At 40.2% G+C, this 19,176-nt stretch overlaps 1 protein-coding gene across 1 annotated transcript in view; it reads right to left on the reverse strand.

The window, feature by feature from the left end:
- The window catches only part of LOC103776683 (FH1/FH2 domain-containing protein 3-like), a gene marked incomplete at both ends in the record, with an annotated part of 42,271 nt that overhangs the window by 13,319 nt on the left and 9,776 nt on the right, over positions 1–19,176 (reverse strand). Inside the window, one exon of the mRNA XM_008944208.1 lies at positions 1,499–1,610. Within this exon, the coding sequence (XP_008942456.1) occupies positions 1,499–1,610 (112 nt within the window). The remainder of the gene's footprint in view (positions 1–1,498; positions 1,611–19,176) is intronic.

The following is a 19,176-nucleotide window of genomic DNA, read 5'->3' on the forward strand; positions in this document are numbered from 1 at the left end:
GCGGCTTAATAATAATTAAAAAAAAAAAAAAAGAAAGAAAGAAAAATGGATATTTGGGGCTAAGTCATTTGCAAACAATTTGCAATCTGCCAACCCACAGGTATGAGAATTCCCATAAACCCGCTCCTCATGGTGCTAACATGTATCCATCTAACTAGACCCATAACTTTTTTTTCACAAGTTTTATGTTCTTACTTCAGTTGTTTTATTACTTCAGGGCATGTAAATGTTTACCAAAAGCTGTTCTCACAGATACAGAAAGAAATACAGAGTGCATGGTAGTGTGTTTAGGGTCCTCTCTCCTTCTCTTTTTTTGTTAATGAGATTTAGTAGCATGTGAACAGATGGCAATTTGAACATGTTGAGAATACCAGTGAGTTCGGAGAGCTGAGGAAATACTAGGAATGACTATAAAAATAAATCATTGCACTTACAATTACATGAGTATTGTAATCATGTTTCTGCTTATGGCATTGTAACTTTTATCGGTTTTAATTCAAAACAGAAAGCCAACCTGAAGCATCCACCAGTTAAAGTGTTACACTGTTTTTGAAATGCCCCTGCCTGCTCCCCTGCCATAAGAGACAATTCAGGGATTTTTTTGGTCTTTTCAACCCACTCATTCTGACATCTGAAAGCAAAATCTGGCTACTTTCTCCTAGTTCTGGCACCACCTTTTTCCCCATCCCCCAACTTTTTTTGTTTCACTTTTACCATATCAAGTTACTCAAACAAGTTCAGCATGGAGGCAGTTGCTCCACAGAGGGGATCTTGCTTTCAACCTCCATGTGTTTGAGACCACAACAATGGCTCTCTCAACCTCAAAAACTCTCCTTGAGGCAAAGGAATGTTTTGCATCAAGAGAGAATGCCCTGAGAGCTTAGCAATGGCTTTGTGGGAAGAACAAGAAAGAACCATTTCTGTTCTATTTATTTGCAAAAAATACAGCATACATATTCAAGTATTTTTCATGAGCCTGAAGGGTAACAGATTTCATAGTATACTATCTGCTCAAGGGCTTTATTTTAATGTAACAACAGATGGTTTTGCTTTTACTATAAAGCCTGTACTATCACTGACCTCGTATTTCTCTTCAAAAGGATTACACTGATTAGATATCATTTTTCTCTTCTAAATCAGGCTGCTGCTTCTCAGAAGGAAGTGGAAATACAGCCTGGCCCAAAGGAGCCCGCAAGGTCAGAAGATGCAGTAGGGCTTTACTTTGGCAGATGGGTGCAAGGAAGGGGCAATGACTGCAGTGCCCAGGGAGGAAGCTGAGTTCCTCAGCTTTTCGCTCTTCATTTTCCTAATACAATTCATTCCTCAAGACAGTCTTAAAATTCATGAATACTTAAAACATGCTTTTCATCAAGAAATGAAGGCTATTTGCACACGGTGGGCATCAGACAGCAAGGCTAGAACCACTGAAATCAGTGATGAAACGCCACCCTGACCTCAGCGGTGCTGGGATTTGCACCCCCCAGGTAAGGCTACTCACCTCTCTTTTCATCAACAGTGGACACTGCCTGGATTAGAAGCGGCGCGTTGGATTCAGCATACTCCACGAAGACGAGCAGCAGCTTCAGGGCTGTCTTTACCACCAGGCGGAACTGAAAGAAAAGAGTGTGACTTGTCATTCAGATGTGCTAAATGACACTGGGCTAGACACAAGCACCACAATCCAGACCTGGTAAGCATGCATGAACAGAAGAGATTAAGGTGTGTCAGGACCAAAGTAATGAAAGGTAGCTGGTGGCTGAAAATTTCAGTCACCAAACAGTGCTCCCCTAGGGAAGTCTCAAGAGTCAATGAATCCACATAAAAGCTTAATGCTGCTATGTGTACTAAAGGGTTGAATGTTCCACCCCGGTGTGCACCTATACACATCCCCAACACTGCTGACCAAGTGTGATGTACAGAGAACCTACTGAGCTAAGAACACAGATATTCCTCTATTTCTCAGCACATTTATTTCCCCCTTTCCCTGTGAGCTTTTAATGCTGTCGAACTGGTGCATGGTAGGATGATTTTCTTCTCATGCTTTCTTAATTTCTTATAATGTTAATATTTAATGCTTAGACTATTAAACAGATCATTGAACACAATTTCAGAGATAGTGTATTTAATGTCTGACTATCCCACCCTCTTACAAAATGTGTGATTTACCGGAACCTAACATTCTGCCTGGAAGTTTTCAAACTCAGCTTTTTGTACATCCCCAGTAGTGTGAGTTCAGGGAAGACTCAACATGGTAAAATGGACCTACTGGAAATCAATAGCCAGACTCTTATCGGTTTCATCACAGATTACCCATTTCTGAGGGCATCATTTGACAATTAGCTAATTTTCAAAGCACTGAATAACATTTTTTAAGGACTTGCTTGACATAATCCAGTATGTGAAAAATCAAATTTTTATTAAGGGAATATTGGAATTTTTTTAATAAAAGAAGATGTGAAAGATGAAGACTTTAATAGGCAATGCAATACAGGCCCAGCTGGGAAGCCTTTTACTAGAAGAATGGATTCTAGGTCAAATCTGCTATATCCTCCATCTAAAGCATAGAAGTAAAGCCACATAAAAGGTGATACACTGTTGGTCCCAGAAACACAATTTTCAACTTACTAAGATTGAATCAAGCTTCAGAAAAGCAGGTATTGGTAAGCTGATGGTATTCTTCTGCTGCCTTGTTCTGCAACAGATCTATTCAACAACGTGTAAGGTTTTTAATGAGACAGCTACAGTAATGTGGTCACTACTTTCTCCTTTGCCATTGACAAATTTTTAAATTCTGTTCCTGTAGCGATAAGCCATGCTCCAGAAAATCCCTATTTTCTGCCTCATTACCTTAAGTTGGTAGACACTCCGACATACAGTCATGAAAATGTCTCACCCAGGAGGAAAAAATAAAGTAAAACTTATCATACTGTATTGCTAAACTGTTTCAGGAATATATATATGTCGTTTCTGTTAGTATTTCATTCCCATTCCCTTATTTTTTCAAGCCCTCTCAGCACAACTCTTCTAAGAGGCAAATAATCACTATTAATCATTTCCCAGATGTACTCAAAGGCAGTGACTGTGTCTCTTCTAAAAAAGACTGCAACAGGCACAGGCCCAAGCCACTGCACTCACACTGCCACTGACAGAGCTGTACTAGAGCTCTCTTCAAGATAACGAGTGAAAATGCAGCTTGCTGCTACAGTCTAGTGACCCGGGTATTTCCCCAGCTTCTTGGGTTTTACCCACTTGTGCTGAACTGAGCTTAATGCACTGCAATGATACCACTAACAACGCACAATGTTCTGGTGTTGAATCTAGGCTCTTTTAGCCTTGATGTTATCATCAAATCAGTTACTTTCAAGGCTGACAGCCAGGAAATCCCAGTGACAGTCTTGACCAGGTCCCTTAAGATACTCAGCCTGATCTGCAGTTGTACTGCTGCAGTGATGCTTCACGGATAAATGGGGTAGTCGTATTAAAGGAAATTTAAATCTGATTACATACCAACAAATCACTTTCCCACAACTGCACTGGCCATCTGTGTATTTGCCTGTCAGGTCAATATCACAGTTTCTGCTCCTCAATGACACTTCTCTTAGCAATTGAAACCAATTGTTTCATAGACTTACTACAAGAATTTCTGACTAGTCTCCACTTATTTTGTAAAGCTGCTTTGTAAAATAGGAGTTACCAGATTACTGTAAACAATTCCAGCATTATAACATACTTCCCAGATAAGCACTTGGGTGCTGCGTCCTAACGTGATCAGAATTCCTTCCCTAGGGAGGAAATCCTAGATATTACTTTTGACAGTTCTCAAAACCTTAAAGCTTGGCCACTTGGTGACAACAGGATGCATTTACAAATAAGCACCCCATGGCAAAGTTTCCATGCATTTCCACTTGACAGAAATCAGCGTGGGACATGCTGGGTTTCTGTCTATTTTTGCAAATCTCTTTTTCTTCCAGAAAGAAGGACCTTTTGCAATACCTTTGGCTCTAACCATTGGCCGCTGGCCATGGCAGGTGCTGTACTAAGGAGCTATTACATTTTGGACCCGCCATGCTGCAAATCCTGTGAAGCCTCATGGCAGCCCACTGCAGTTGCACCAGACCAGTACTCAAGCTGGATGATTATTCAGGTGCTATCTGCAGGTGTCAACCTCCTGTGCTTAACAAGCTAACAGATGACAGCATAAGGAATAAACACCACCCAGAAGCAGTCCCAGAGAAAAGGAGTGATTAGTGAAGCCACATTTTGCTTACTGTTTGGCTAGCAGAAGGACACTGTCAGTTGAGTTCCTCACTTTATGGAAAATTCTGCAAATTTTCCTCACAAAATAGTCAATCAGCCCTGGGAAGTGGAGGTGTCTGTAGATGAAAGCACATACCATAGCAGCTTTCTGCTGGTAGTCAGCATGGCCACTAGCTTTGAGAAAGACTGTGTTTAAAACACACTGTTTGCTGCTCAATAGAAAATGGCAATTTGAGACCCCTGAGGGCACTCTAAAGTTGCTTTGGAAACCTGGGACATGTGCAAAACTGAAACATTGTAGTCTAGACTAAGCTGCACATTGCCTACACTGGGGTCTTACTAGCCACCTTCGAGCCACACAACCTTTGCACACATCTTACAACGGGGCTCTTTAGTACTTCTCTAACAGTACCTCTTGACAGAAGCAGGCAATCCTCAGGCAGCCTCTTGGAAACTGAAGTCTTCAGGCAGCCAAAGCCCCTCCAAGACACCTGATAGTCTGTCATCCCTAGACATAAGGACAGTCCAGAGCCTGAGAGGCTCACATTAAAAACAACTCTAATTATTCACCAAAGCACCAAGAAGTCTCTGAAAGGTCTGTTCTGGGGATACTTGCTGCCAAGACCCATGTGAACCATGATGCATTTTCTTATGTTGCCTCCAATGTGATGTCCTACACCACAAATAAAATTACTACATCTCAAAATTGGGAGAGTGCATAACAGGAAAGAACAGCAGCAATTCATCAACTTTCTTGCTTCTCTTTGTGAAGCCATGGGAGAATTTGCCAGTCTCTGGTATCATTTCATTTCACATGACATGCCAGATAGCACAGCAATGGGAGGGACAGAAACAAGTTCCATATTCCTTTCACGAGCAGGCGAATCACTGTTCACGAGAATCACCGTTAAAATGTTTATGAAGGTTTTAAGGCTGTTTCTGGGATTTACAGGGCTCACATTTAGGACTGAAGACGGGTACAACTGCTTTCTGAGTCAGCTTCAACAGAGTCACAGAACTGTTAAAATCCACTGGGCAATCACACTGTTGCTTCAGATAGGACTGGATGTCAAGGAGCAGTAAAAGAGGTAGATATGAGCAGTGCTAGCTCAAAAACTGTCCTGGTATCATCATTTTGCAAGCACTGGTTGTTGTCTTTAATTCCAAATTCTTACCCCAAATATTACTGCTCACTTAAAAAAGATGGCTCCTTGAGGCAATATACACATCCACTGGTTCAGTAAAGTGATGTTTTAACTATTTTGAGATTAAATCAAGATTATTAAATGTCAAAACACTGAAGTATCAAAATTCCTATTAAGTTAAAAAAAAGTCATATTGTGGTTTTGTATCATGTGTAAGCCAATTTATAGAGAGGAAAGGATGTTAGCATCTTCTGGCTAAATATAAGATGTAGCCAGCAATGTAAAAGGAAGAAGAAAAATTAGAAACCTTTTCCCTCTGACTCACTTTACATTATACAGAGGAGTCTGGCAGTCCCTCTCCTTTTTATCTCTTTATGTTTAGACAATCAGAAATGTGTGTGACCCAGTCAAAAAGACCATACAACAGGCTGCAAAAATCATGTCTCATGGAAGGGTTTGTCCCGGTTATTAATCATTTCAGGAAAGGTTTTAAATTTTACAAGGAATTTTGTCAGACAGCTCATCGACTCCTGATGCATCTGACCTTCTTTCACACTAGGGCACAGTACCAACTCTTGTTCAGATTCATATTCTCTGATTCAGAATGAGCAGACAGAATTAAATGGTGCGATGCCAAAAGAAATATCTGTAATTTCCCCTGATTTTTAAGAAGAGGTACCAGGACTTAGTACCCTTAAAGGGTAATTTTAAAGGAAGAATCACAGGCAAAAGATGAAGAGAGGCAGACATGGAAGATGTACAAGAAGTGTTAGTTAAAACATGTAATGAGAAAACTTAGTCCTAACAATATTCACCTAGAGCTTGCAGCATTACTACTAAGCTGCCAAAAGTCAGTACAGGACATGTTTACTTATCTATTAAAAAAGTTAGATGTGCATAAAAAAGAAAGCATTGAGATTCTCCTAGGATTTCTTACAACATTCCATGTTCTATGTATTTCTATATCTGTTCCTCCCAACCAGTCTCTCCTATTCAGACAGGGGAGTCAGAACCCCACAGTTTTGAAACTTACTTGTCTCTTACATGTCTCTGGATGAATTTCAGGAGGTGGACATGGATAAAATTGAGTGGGGAAAAAAAAGGAAAAGAAAAAGAAAGGAAAAAAAAAAGAAAGCTCTGTAGCAGAGCCTGATGAAAAACATCTTCTAACATTTCCAAATTATGATCTGGGATTCAAGCAGAGTTTGTATCCAGCTCTTTGGTTTCCTGTCACATTTGTTGTTGCTCATAGTTCAAAAAGGTTCAGCACCTGATAAAACCACAGACACTTCTACATATACAAATATTAGAAGAATATATACTAGAAGAAAACCATGTTTTCTTTATCTATCTGTTTGCTACCAGCTTACTATTTTGCTGTTGGTTTACACAGTACTAAAAGCATCGGGCTTCTGCGTCAGCATTACCAGAAACGGGCAACAAGAGCTGTCTATTCTGGATGAAAGAATGTTTGCCTCTGACGACTGCACAACAACTCTTATCTTACTAATGCCCTGGCATTAATGCTCTGTCTGTATTTTGTGGCAGCTCCCAGAAGCATGCCAGTTTCTTTGTTTGCTTGGAAGATAAAAATGCACCAGGAACACATCTGCCCTTGTTCTCTGAGAAACATCTAATCTTGAAATCAGATTGAAATCAGAACTCTAATACTGAAAACAGAAGATGGTGAGGAAGGACAACTGGTAATCTTACGTTGGCATCCCTTTGTATAGCATAGCTTCAGCAGAAATGAAGGTACTTCCAGCCCACAGAACAGGATGTGTCCAAAGTGAAAGCAGGCTGATCTCATTTCTCAGCCAGGTGGCCACTGCCAGGTACGTGCAGCAACGACATATGAGAGCCCTGTGCCAAGGGTGTGTATCTGTACCTGACACATACAGCATCCCAGTATTTTCTGATAAACAGGAACTTTCTCAAATCTCTGGAACAATGTTATTTCAGTATTTCAAAAGATGTTCAGCTGTATTTATGTAACAAGGAAGTCTCCGCTGTAGCCAGCACCTTACTAGACCTTTCCCACAATCTGCATGACAGAAAGTCAGCCAAGAACTCCAGCACTGGGTGCACAAGCAGAGAGAGCCACCTCTGATAAGATGACTAAAGACCAGCTATCTCAGAAGTATGCAGGGATGCCTATATGTGGAAAAGAACCTTAACATCTACTTCGAGAGCAAATAGCTTTGCAAATATATTGTACAGAGTGTTTATGTAACCTAGACAACAATATACCAGAATGTGGGTGTGGGAGTGTCAAGCAAGGTGGGGTAAAAGATTTTGAAACCTCTATTACTAGGATTTGCAAGTGCTTTACAGAACATAGAAACAAATTGGGTTTTTTTTTTGTTCTTAGACTCTTCACCAAAACTGATATTTGAGGTTGATTACTTCATTCCAAAAAAGAGTGATGATTCTAGTAATCCAGCTCCTTTCTATTCATAGCTCCTGAGTACAAGAATGATCAGAAGAATGAGATCCTTCTGTATCACCTGATCCAAGTGTTTCTAGTCAGCTTAATTTTCCATCTAAACTTCAAGATAGTCTCTTTTAAGGAGAATGATGAAAAATTTAGAAGTCTAAATAACCTCCATAACACCACAAAACTTCCCAAATTCAAAAAATCACCCTTCACCAGAAGGAAGAAGTAATTCGTATGTGCTAGGGCCTTAAAATCTGCTTTCTAGGCTGCAATAAAGATATGCCAATATCACTTTCTTATCAGAGAAGCAACAACTGCCCAAGACACAGGGTGAGCAGGGCACATGGAAGTATCACAAAGCTAAGAGGCATGGGAAGCAACAGATAAATACAGCACGCATGAAATATGTGAATAACCCCATCCCGGGTGCTGAATACGATGTACACTTGAGCGTTTTGCATCATGAGGGCTCTAATTATTAAACAATCTACATTTCTGTGGGCTGGTAAACCAGTAGAACAAATAAGAATGTGTGTGATGCCATCTCTATATTTTAAGAATTGGGATTTTTATTAATTGGAGTTTTTAATCTATTATTTATAAAAATAATACTAGACCCCATTTTAATATTCCGCTAGTTTTGCTCAAATCTTCAAAGAGGGATGCCAAAAGAAGGCAAATTAACAGCTGCTAAGTGCTTTGCAGGCTCAGGACTGAAGGTGCACACAATGCGGAAAGGAGAGTTAAATTGAGATAAAAACCTCTATATGCTTAGATGCGAGATGCTCAAAATTATCAGTAAAACATCAGTCTTTTAATTCTGAATGTTCCTTTAAGCCTTCCTCTCTGCAGAGTGTGTAATGCTAGGAATGGCACAGAAATGCATTTATCTACCATTCAGATGAATTTTCTCAGAACTTTGTAAACGTACTGGGTAAAGATTATATGGTCTGCACACTGTTATATATGTGGTGTGCTTCTGTCATTTATCTGCGGTTAAGATTTCTGACATAAAGAGAAGAAGGCCATTAAAAAGAAATTCATCTGGCTTACCAACAAAACACAGGGATGAGCAAGCAGTGATTAGTGACTGGTCAACAGGGAAAAACAAAAAAAGGCTCATGCCTGGAAATTATTATTTACATCATCAATCATCATCCAGAAGCAGAAGGGGGAAAATGAGAAAAATCTGTACACAGAAGCACGCAAATCACACAACAAATCAAAGCATATTATAGGCCAAAGCTGCTTTCAGATGAGTACATGCAATTTTGCCAGGAACTTTAGAAGGACAGCAGAAAGCAGCCATGTATTAAGCCATTTATAATGAACTAATGATGGAGCTGCATTTCTCAGGCAGTAATCACCACGTCATACAGACATTGCTTAAAAAACTAAGCCCTGCAGAGCCTGGAAATGAGACAGGAGATGCTACAGGGTTTTTTGGGCGTTCCTCTCTCCTCCTTTTGGAATATAAATGGCAACCTTTCTGTGACTTGGGGAAATGACTTTCTCATCCCATGAAATAGTCTAAAACAATGTTTCTCTTTGTTCTATGACAGGATGAATGGAAGACCATTCACAGCTTTGCAGGATGAAAGGCAAAGTGAGAGCAGTCTTGTCCTGGTTTCCACTCCTACAACCAGACCAATCCCCTCAGTTTCACCCAAGAGAACTGCTCATTGCATGAAAATCACATATAATTAGTCAGAAAGGAGGACGGGATAAGACCTGGAGATTATAGCACATTAAAGGATCAAAGTTCTTTAGTCTCAGGTGACTTTTGAGATGGTGTCATTGCACCTTTGTCAAGGACCCCAACCACAGACCTGTTAGTTACTCCCCAGTTTTGAGCACCTTTCTCTTCTGCTCTTTCAGAAACTGCTGAAACAGAAGGATTTGGTTTCAATTAAATTTTTAGCTTCTTCCATTGTAATACACAAAACAAAAATATTTCACTGGAAATTTGCCATCAGCCTGTGTCCAGAAGAGGAATTATGCTTCACTTGTAAAGATTTACACTAAGATTTGTTTTCCTCTTTCTCTCTTCAAATTGTGCAGTTTCTTTGTATTCAACTGTTGATGCTTTTATTAATCCTTCTCAAATGCTGATAGTTTCTGAAACTTCAGCCAAACAAACACCATCAGTATGTCTAGACCTGCCTTCTGTGTCTGGGCAAAGATTGAGTTTATATTATCTTAGATAAAGTATAAAACACTTCACTTCAGAGAAACCACATTAACGTGAGAAGCAATTTCTGCTGAAACTCATGCTAGTGTGCAACGTGTTATCAAACAGCTTTTGATAAGGAACAGACCTTTTTCTCCTTTTTTTTTTTTCCCCCTACAAACATGCATCTTGAATTATTGATATATAGCAAAGGTCTTCTAGCATTTTCCTCAATTTTCCTCATCACAAAGATTCTCTAGTAAAGTCTGTTCCTTTCATTAGATAACATAGCCTGGGTTGGGCACATGCTAAACTAGCCTTATCCAAAAAAACTCCAAACAAATCCAATCCTATGATGTCCATAATATTCTAACGCAGCTTAGCATCTTGAAACATACTGTCTGACTAGGCAGTTTTGCAGTACTTACTGAAAATACATGACCCCAAGGTCTATAGGTCACAGACAAAGTGGTTTAAGAGTACATCTCACTGTTTAAACAAGAGTCCTTAGGAATTAGTCATATGTCTACTAAATAAAATGTGCATTTCTGATGAGAATGATTGAAAAATAACCTTGTCTCTCTTAAACACTACTCTGATAATCTCTTCAGCAACAGATGTAACAGTGATATTTCATATTTTGGTAATAGGAAGATAAGTAGATAACAAGCAACAAGATCTGAAACCACAGGGAATTACAATTCCACATAGTAGATGAATTTGCCAACTAAAACTGATCACGAGAACAGAGTGTGTGCCTACACAGAAGAAATATGAACAAGGCCATTTCACACTTTTTTTTTGTTTAATTACAATGATAGAGTTGTGTGTTAAGCCCTCCCACCAACACTCTAGATTGATGTATTATGTTAGCCTTGAACTACACTGTCCTCAACAGATGGTCATTGGGCTGAACCTCTGGCAACAGGAAAGGTTTGGAAGAACGGAAGTTTCAGCAACTTCTTTTCCTTGGGCAGGGCCAAGTTTATATTTCCTTGTCTGTGTTCCAAAAAAATGGTAGAGGAAGAGTTTCCTTAAGCTTAACTGCAGACAGGACTTCATCTTTGCTCCCCTCTCCAAAATCCCCTTCATATTACACTATTCTAGCTTTTGTTATGCAGCTGAGTGACATTTTGGTTTGTCAAGGCATCTAATGTAATAGTGTCACTCTACTCAAGACAAAAGGCAATCAATTTTAAAGAGAGAAGGGATTAGAACCTGCCATTAAGGTAAATTACTGATGTGTTACTTATCTCATACAAAGCATTTAAGGGTCTGAAAGCTATCTACAGTTAATCAAGCTATGCAACAGTTCTATGAAGCATGCTGTGATTCATCACATTTTATAAATAGGAAAGCTGAAGTACTATGAACTTAAGAGGCAAATAGAAGATGTAACATTGTTATTTCCTTTTTCTAAGCCTTCAAGTAAGTATTTGACTAATGTGTGTTTTCAGAAATATTTTAAATTGCAAATGCAGTCTTTAGATTTAAGATCATATCAATAGTGTATAATTTTCAGGAGTGATTAGAACCTATACAGAAGGAACTCCTCTTGCTCCACATCAAATTTCCATCCCAATCCACTTGCTTCTGAGACCCACCTCATGTCATAGCCAGAGCTCTGATTTATACAGGCTTACCTGTAGGTGATGCAAAAAACAGTTTCCTCATGATGCTGTTAGAGAGCGCTTCACAAGCTTCAGACCTGCAGTGCATTTGATACAGGAGCTGTGTACAAAGCAGCATCTCAAAACTTTGGCATCTTCATGAAGTCAGTTTTCCTCCTGGCCAATACCCAGAATGGCTCAGGTGGGACTCAGAGGTGACTGTCCCTGACTGTGAAAGTCATCACTAATAAAATGTCTGCCTCTTCTGAATTATGGTCAAAGCCAGAGGAAAACAGAGAAATAAGGAAACTATCAGAGTACGATCTCTCAGAGCCTCATTACAAAATCAACCCCTCTCAAAGACACAAAGCATGAGGGGCACTCCACTTTCACCCTTGTTTCCTTAGACAGCTGTGCTGCCCCTCCCACTGTCCACTTGTAGACTAACTCTTCCCTGGCACTATGGGATCTGCTCACTGAATTCAGTTGTATTTGACAGCAACTGAGCTACATTCCTACTCAGACTGAAAACTGCATTACAAAAGAACCCAAGTCAGCATCCTCATAAGAGGAAAGGAAGTTTTCAGCCATTTTGAAAGGGAGACAACTAGAAAATTAGTCCTCCTGTAGCCTTTCACCAGGCATGCTGCAGGCTGCCAGTGGTACCAAAGACAGGCATGGGACGCACAGCAGAACTGATGGTACCAAGAACGTGTGGAATGGGAAAGAAAAAGCAAGGATGGAGAAGAACAAAGACAAAAAAATTGCTTCATTAGTTCTACTGCTCATGAAACAACTTGCTAGAGTTAGAGGCTTTGACAATGTCCTGTTTAAGTAATATCAAGGTTGAGTTTAAGGGCCCTAGGGGAAAAAACTATGTGAGTCTGCAAGTACAGTGGAAAATGACTCTATTACTACTCTGTGGTTTTATGCACGTGAAATTTGTTCTTTCAGCAGTTCCATTAAAAAGCACTCAAATACCAAAACTATGGCTGGGTTTAAAGAACTTCACCTGAAAATCCCTGTAAGTTTGATTATATCACTGGCAGTCCTTTCCTGACACTGTATAATCTCATAGACAATATTTCAACAGTAAAAGCTCAAAACCAAAACCATCTATGTATAAAATATGTGGAAATGGTTAAAAATAGCATGTTAACAAAGAGTCCAAACTATATTACCTATTGCAATATCTTTCTCAGCAAATAATTGTTAATAGGTTATATTTTTTTAGGCACCCTAAAAAGCAAGATACTAGTGCTTTGAACTGCTGCAATAACAAAACTGTTGAAAGAACAAGTATCATACATAAAACCATGGAACAAACCCACCACAAGCTCCTCTTGAAAGAATAACCAATAAAGTAAAACTAGAGAAAGCAGATATATATACCAATTACCACTAGGACAGCAAGAGTACTAGCATTTGACTGTATGTGTAGACTGAAGACTTTATTCTGAGTATTATCAGGCACAAAAAGGAACTCAGAAGCAGAGGTCTGATGGCAAAACCAGACCTATTTATGCACCTTTGGACAACCTGCCAAATAAAGTTAATTAATACAGCTGTTTTCTGAGGAGTACGTAAACACAACGGAAGTAGTCACATTTCTGCAGCTATCATCTATATGTCACAGCTTTCCCAAATCTGGAAAAGATGGCTATCTTCAAAACCAGCCCCTATCATCACTACAGTCCAGATGCCTTTTGCTAAATCCACAGGACTCCATGATGAAAACAAAAAAGTAAACGTCACCGAGTGCAGACACGTTCCCAGCTTCCCATGTGGTGGGTTTCTCAGCTGCGTGGCAGAATCTTCCACGTTATGAACCGGATTCATGGGGACACAAGTCACTGTGTTACCAGCTAAGGCACTGCTTCATTACATAGCCTGAGCAGTTTCACATTATTCTGACTCTCTCCTTTACTGAAAGAGGACAGAGATGGAGATACTTTAAACTTGGTTTTCATAAATGCTAGCAGGTATGAAACTTCTGCTGGGGAATGGGAAGATTATATTATATTATTATAGTAGGCAACGGTACTCTCATATCACAAGGATTTCTTAAGAGAGACAAAGTTCAGGGTTCAATGACATAACGCAATTCCTCTTATCTCAAGCCCCCTGCTTCCTCTGACTTGTATCAACCAAACTCATTACATCCACCCTTAATTTTATAACCATATAAACTGAAAAGACATATGCTTGGTTTTGAATCACAGAAAGGAGAAAGAGGTGCCAAGAGACCCCGCAGACTCCTGCTTGGATAATAAAAGTTAAAGTGTTTCTATACAGCGCTCCTTGTAATGTTGCAAGGGCTTTCCAAGCCCAATTTGAAGTTAACATGAATCAGACTCATGTTCACTTGTGTTCTAAAGGTTTGCAGATTATATAATGTCAATTTCAGCTTCATTAATGTCCTTAAAAAAACTCTAATATTCAGATTCATCACCATGTCCAGATCCAAACTCTAAATGCAAAGTCCTTTGTTGCAACTCATAAAAATGATCTAGCTTTTATAATTTTCTTCAAAGTATAAGGCATATGTATATGGGTGCCACTAGAGCAGAAAAAGGAGGAGGAACTTTGGGTGATTCACAGAAGGGCTGAAGTTGGAGGATACCTCTCTGGAAGTCATCTTGTCCAACTGTCTGCAAAGCCACCTACAGCTAGTTGTTCAGGACTGTGACTAAACGATTAAATGTGACTAAATAAAAATAGCTATATCAAGAACATGAATAAAAAAATGGAGAACCCTGGATTTTTATTTTAAAGGACTCTTCATTTTTTGAAGCCTAGCACCTGTAACATATCTTCTGTCTCTCTCACATATTCATACCCTTAATTTTCCCAAGCCCTTAAGCGAATAGCGAGTGGCTTGCTCACGAACCTCCTATGACTCACAGAATTTGTGTTTCTGTTCCTCAGCAGTAGCACAGTGATAGCAATCCACAGTTTCAGTCTAGTTTGGCAGCTGACTGAAATGGTCAGAAACGTGTTTTCTATACAGCAAGGTCCACACATAGCTATGACAGGTGTTCAAGGCTCAGAAACTCATTTTCAAAACTGACCTATCCAGCAGGGACATCTGTGCATGCAAAAGTCTCCTTGCAGCCTCCTTTCCTGGAAATCTGAACATGCAGCTCAACGATGAGCCTGGACTAGGTTCCTCATCTCCTATGTGAGATAACAGAGCCCAAGAAGCATGACAGAGCATCCCCCAAACTCACCTGAAATGTGATCACTCTATCCACAAGTCTAAAAATACTGCATAGCAACACAATAAGATAACTGAAATCAGATATATGCCTGTATATTCCTAGAAGCCTGTAGCTGCCATGCTACAGGCAGGTTTGCAGCAGGGATGACTAGGAGAGGGGAGCAGCCAGCAGAGCTCAGATTTCTCTTCAGTTGACCTTTCTCCGGTACTCTGAACCTGAGGACTAAACATTTTTGACCAAGCCACTGCACAGTCAGATGTAGCCTTTATTGTGACACTATTTAAGATGTGTTTCAGTTTCAGTATTATCAGAATGAAAACATATCTGAGATGTTGTACTTGAGAATTATTCAGCATCTAGGACATGTATAGTTTTTAGCCAAGTAATTGCCACGGTCATTCAAACAGCTGAACCCAGAGAAGAATGAGATCATAATCAGTAGCGATTTGACCTGCATTATAGATGGATTTTGGGCTCTTGTTTCAGTTCTCTGGAAGGAGGAGGACAGACAGAAAGCGAGAAAGAGAAGGAAAAAAAAAACCAAAACAAACCTGAACCACTTTCCTGAAGTAACCACAATAGATTACTTCCACTGTCTTCTACATTCATGAGTAACTGCAGGCAAAATCAGTAAATACAGTGATGTCCTAACGAGGGGCAGCAGTTCACAGAAGCAGTAAAATAAACCGCTGCAGAACATTTGTAACCCAGAAAACTCAACCAAAATGCACAGTGGTAGTTGTGTAATGTCTGATGGGAATGGTTCTTATGGATTTAGGCAAAGGAAAATGTAATTGAGATTTGACCATTTGACCTGTTCAACTCAATCCTATTTTTGAAGAGGTGAGTTTTTTAAGAATAGTAAAATTACACTGAACTCTTACTTTTGGTGTTATTTTGCCTACCTTTAGAAAATATTTCATGGTGGGTAGGCTTTCACAGCACTTGACAAGGTACATTTACTTCAACATCTAATGAGTTCCATACAAGAGAAGTCTCATAGAGCAACTGTGTGAAGGGCATGAAAGATACTATAAGAGATTATAGAAATACCAGGGGAAAAAAAAAAAGGGTGCTTTTAATTTTCCAGGGTACTCCACAGGCACATTTCCTTTAATGAAAGTAAAATGTCTCATAATACCTGAAAGAATATTTTACATCTCCACATATGAGTTTAGTTGTATAGTTCTTGATTCTAACTAATAATAATAACAACATTAATAACAATAGTAACCATCTCTACCATTTTCTTAATGGTACAGAGCAAATTAAGAGTCTTCATAGCCATTCTCTCACTTTAACCAGGAAATTAAGATCTCAGAATCTGGAAGGCACTGAATTTCAGTCTTGCTGCCAGAGATCTGCCTGTACTGCCTCTGAGTAGTAAAGCAGATCTGCCTACATGCGTAATGCCAAACTAAGAATCTTTGCAAGCTGGACATCCTACTAGTCTGTCCTATTAGTGACTTATGCTTTTCTAACACATATATCCACAGTATGATTCACAGGAGGATCAGCGCTACTCCAGTTCAGCACAACCAGCTACATCTTGTGCTCTGAAATCACCTCTCAAATTGCAACCCTGAGTATTTCCTTTGAGCTCCCAGACAGCCTCTCACAAGTGGGTATTGCCAGAGCCTTTCATATCCACCTGTTTAGGTTGGTAGGGTGAAGGCTAAAAGTTCAAGGTATGGAGATGCACAAGATTCATAAGTAACAAAGTAAAAGCAACAGGCTGCTATAGTATCATAAATAAATACTCTGCATTTGCAGCCCAAAAGCAAGCTTGTGTTCTGATCTCCCTAGAAAAGCAAACATGTAAAATAACTTTTAGAAATGAAGGCACCCAACAGCTACAGCTGAACTATTTTCTAACATGTCTTCCCCAGCCGTGGGGCTGGGACCAGGCTGTGCTCTGTGGGCTCCTCGAAATCCGTGCCCTGGCAGTACTCCCCCCAGCGCCCTGGACTGATGCAGACAAGAGCAGAAATTTCAAGACTATTAATGCCATTGCTCTGGTTAAACTAGGGGTGTTAAAAAATAGCTGGGGCCAAAGAGCACAACTGCAGAGTACAAAAAAAAAAACAGCCCTAAACTGAAGATAGATTTGATCAGGTACTACAAGGCGACAGCCACAGGGGGGAAGGACAGCACAACTCGGCTCCTGTTAAGGGCCAGAAGGGCTGTTCTAAAGCACAACAGTCCTGCTCAGCACCGTCATACTCCCAGCAGCATTGTGCTCCACTCTTGTCCTCAGCCTGCTTATCCACCTCCAGCCGTGCCTGCTAGGTGGTGCTGTGGGATGGCTTTGCTCAGGCAGGACAGCCAGCCTGCTTTTCTTGTTCCCTTCGCTGGGATTTTGTTCTTTCCACATGAGAACAGCTGCAGTGTTTTCTGCGTTCTGGTTGCATGAGATGTGTCCTGTCTGGTCTCCTTTTTAGTTCTTTACTTGCTGCAGGCACGCGGCGGCCACCACTGATGATGTTGTGTCTCCAGAGCAGTTGGAGAAAATGGGTGTTTGTCAATGTTCATCTGCATGCATCCACACCCATGCACAAAAGCAGGAGCCTCAGATGGAAGCAGAGGGTATTATTATCTACTTTAAAAAATTCCAAATTTTAATCTTCCTTTGGTTCTAAAGATACAGGACATTTAACCAAACTATTGACAAAGCACGATTTAACATTAAATCAGAGATACAAATTAATAGCATGGTTTCAAAGGAAAGCGGTAAGTCTGAAACCTCCTGAAGCTCCAGTGAGTAAAATATCTCCCTTTTTTCCTCTCAAACTGCAATTCATTTCCATGAGAAAAAGCAATCTACTGCAAAAGCTTTAGAAGGCAGTCCTCTGAAAGGGGAGGTAATGGGAAGGAGGCTTCGATTTTGTTCTGGAACTCAATGACTGAAAAGGCAGGATGCTGTTAGTGCTTTAACATCATATTATAACTGGTGCAGACTAGGATTGAACTATTCAGACCTGTCAGAACATGCTGTACTAATAACCTGTAGGTAGAGGCAGTCTGGTGATGTCCATCTGTTCCACATAACTTTGTGTCGGTCTAGCCAAAGATGACGAATAATCCTAACCCACCCTTCTGAGTAAAAGTGAAGAAAACCAAACTAACCCCCTAGATGAGTAACTGCAGTATTACTACACCAGTGATGACGTCAGGAAAATCTTGTGCTGTTTTCAGATCCTGTCCCATGGCCCAGCGCCTTGGGACACTCTCCGAGGACTTGCTGTTCCTACACAAAATCCATCCCAGTAAACGGCGAGGCTACCCTCGCTGACATACACTGCAATTTCTACACAGTGAGCTGACATCTTCTGTCTGACGCTCTGCTCTCCCACTGTCAGAAACCAAACCTGGGCATTCATGTTGCATCCCCATATCAGAAGGGGATGACGGGGAAGCCAGAAGGGACATTGTGCAGGCCTGCAACAAAAGTTGAATTATATCATGATTCTAAGTTTGGCACAAATCTCACTTATCAGATCCGCACCTACTAGAGATACCATCTGAGCAAATCACCAGGCAGTGCAGATCTGGAAGCAAACTTATCTTCAGGTGGTCTACCATATCTTTCCCTCTATAGCCACAAAGACTCCTTACCACAGGGGGCTCTACAGTTCCTCTGTGTGTGGAAGAGGGGCCCAAGAGACACCAAATATGAAAAGAGCATGTATATGAGGAAGACAAAAAGAAGTGGCCTGAGCACAGAACGCTGCAAACCACACAGTGGTAAAACACAGATGAGAAAAGAATATGAAGAAGTGGAATTCTGTTCTCTTTGTTTAAAGGAAAACAGGGTGAATAGAACCTCAACCCACATGGGATTAACAATTTTGAGGGAAGACCATACCTTAATGCCTGTGGGAGTATCTTGTCTTATTTTACTCTTTTCCCTGACATTCTGCAAGAAAAGCTGTCATAAGCAAAGCTTGACTGTGGAAGTGTTTAAACTGAGTTAGCAAAGTGTTGCATTTCCCTCCAAAATCATAACAATAAGATGCTTAGACAATGACACAGTGAAATTTGAAGTGCAGTGGGGAAAAAGTGGCTTCTGAGAGGATGCTTTCATTACTGAAGAGGGAAGCAGCTACATGCTGCTGGAAATGAAAAAGACAAACCACGTTTGCTACAGACCTGCATTTTTCAATAACAAGAAGAAATTAAAAAATAAACGGGACCAATCTATAAAAATTTCATGCTGGCCTAGATTTTACACAGTACTTTTTTTTTCTATTGAACACCACATTCTTGTTTTTCATTAATGTGGTCTTCAAAAAGGAAAATGGGGGGGGGGAACGAGGAAGCATCTGAGCTCCCTCTT

The sequence above is a fragment of the Merops nubicus genome, unplaced genomic scaffold, assembly GCF_000691845.1.
Source record: "Merops nubicus isolate BGI_N331 unplaced genomic scaffold, ASM69184v1 scaffold45570, whole genome shotgun sequence".
Taxonomy (NCBI): Eukaryota; Metazoa; Chordata; class Aves; order Coraciiformes; family Meropidae; genus Merops; species Merops nubicus.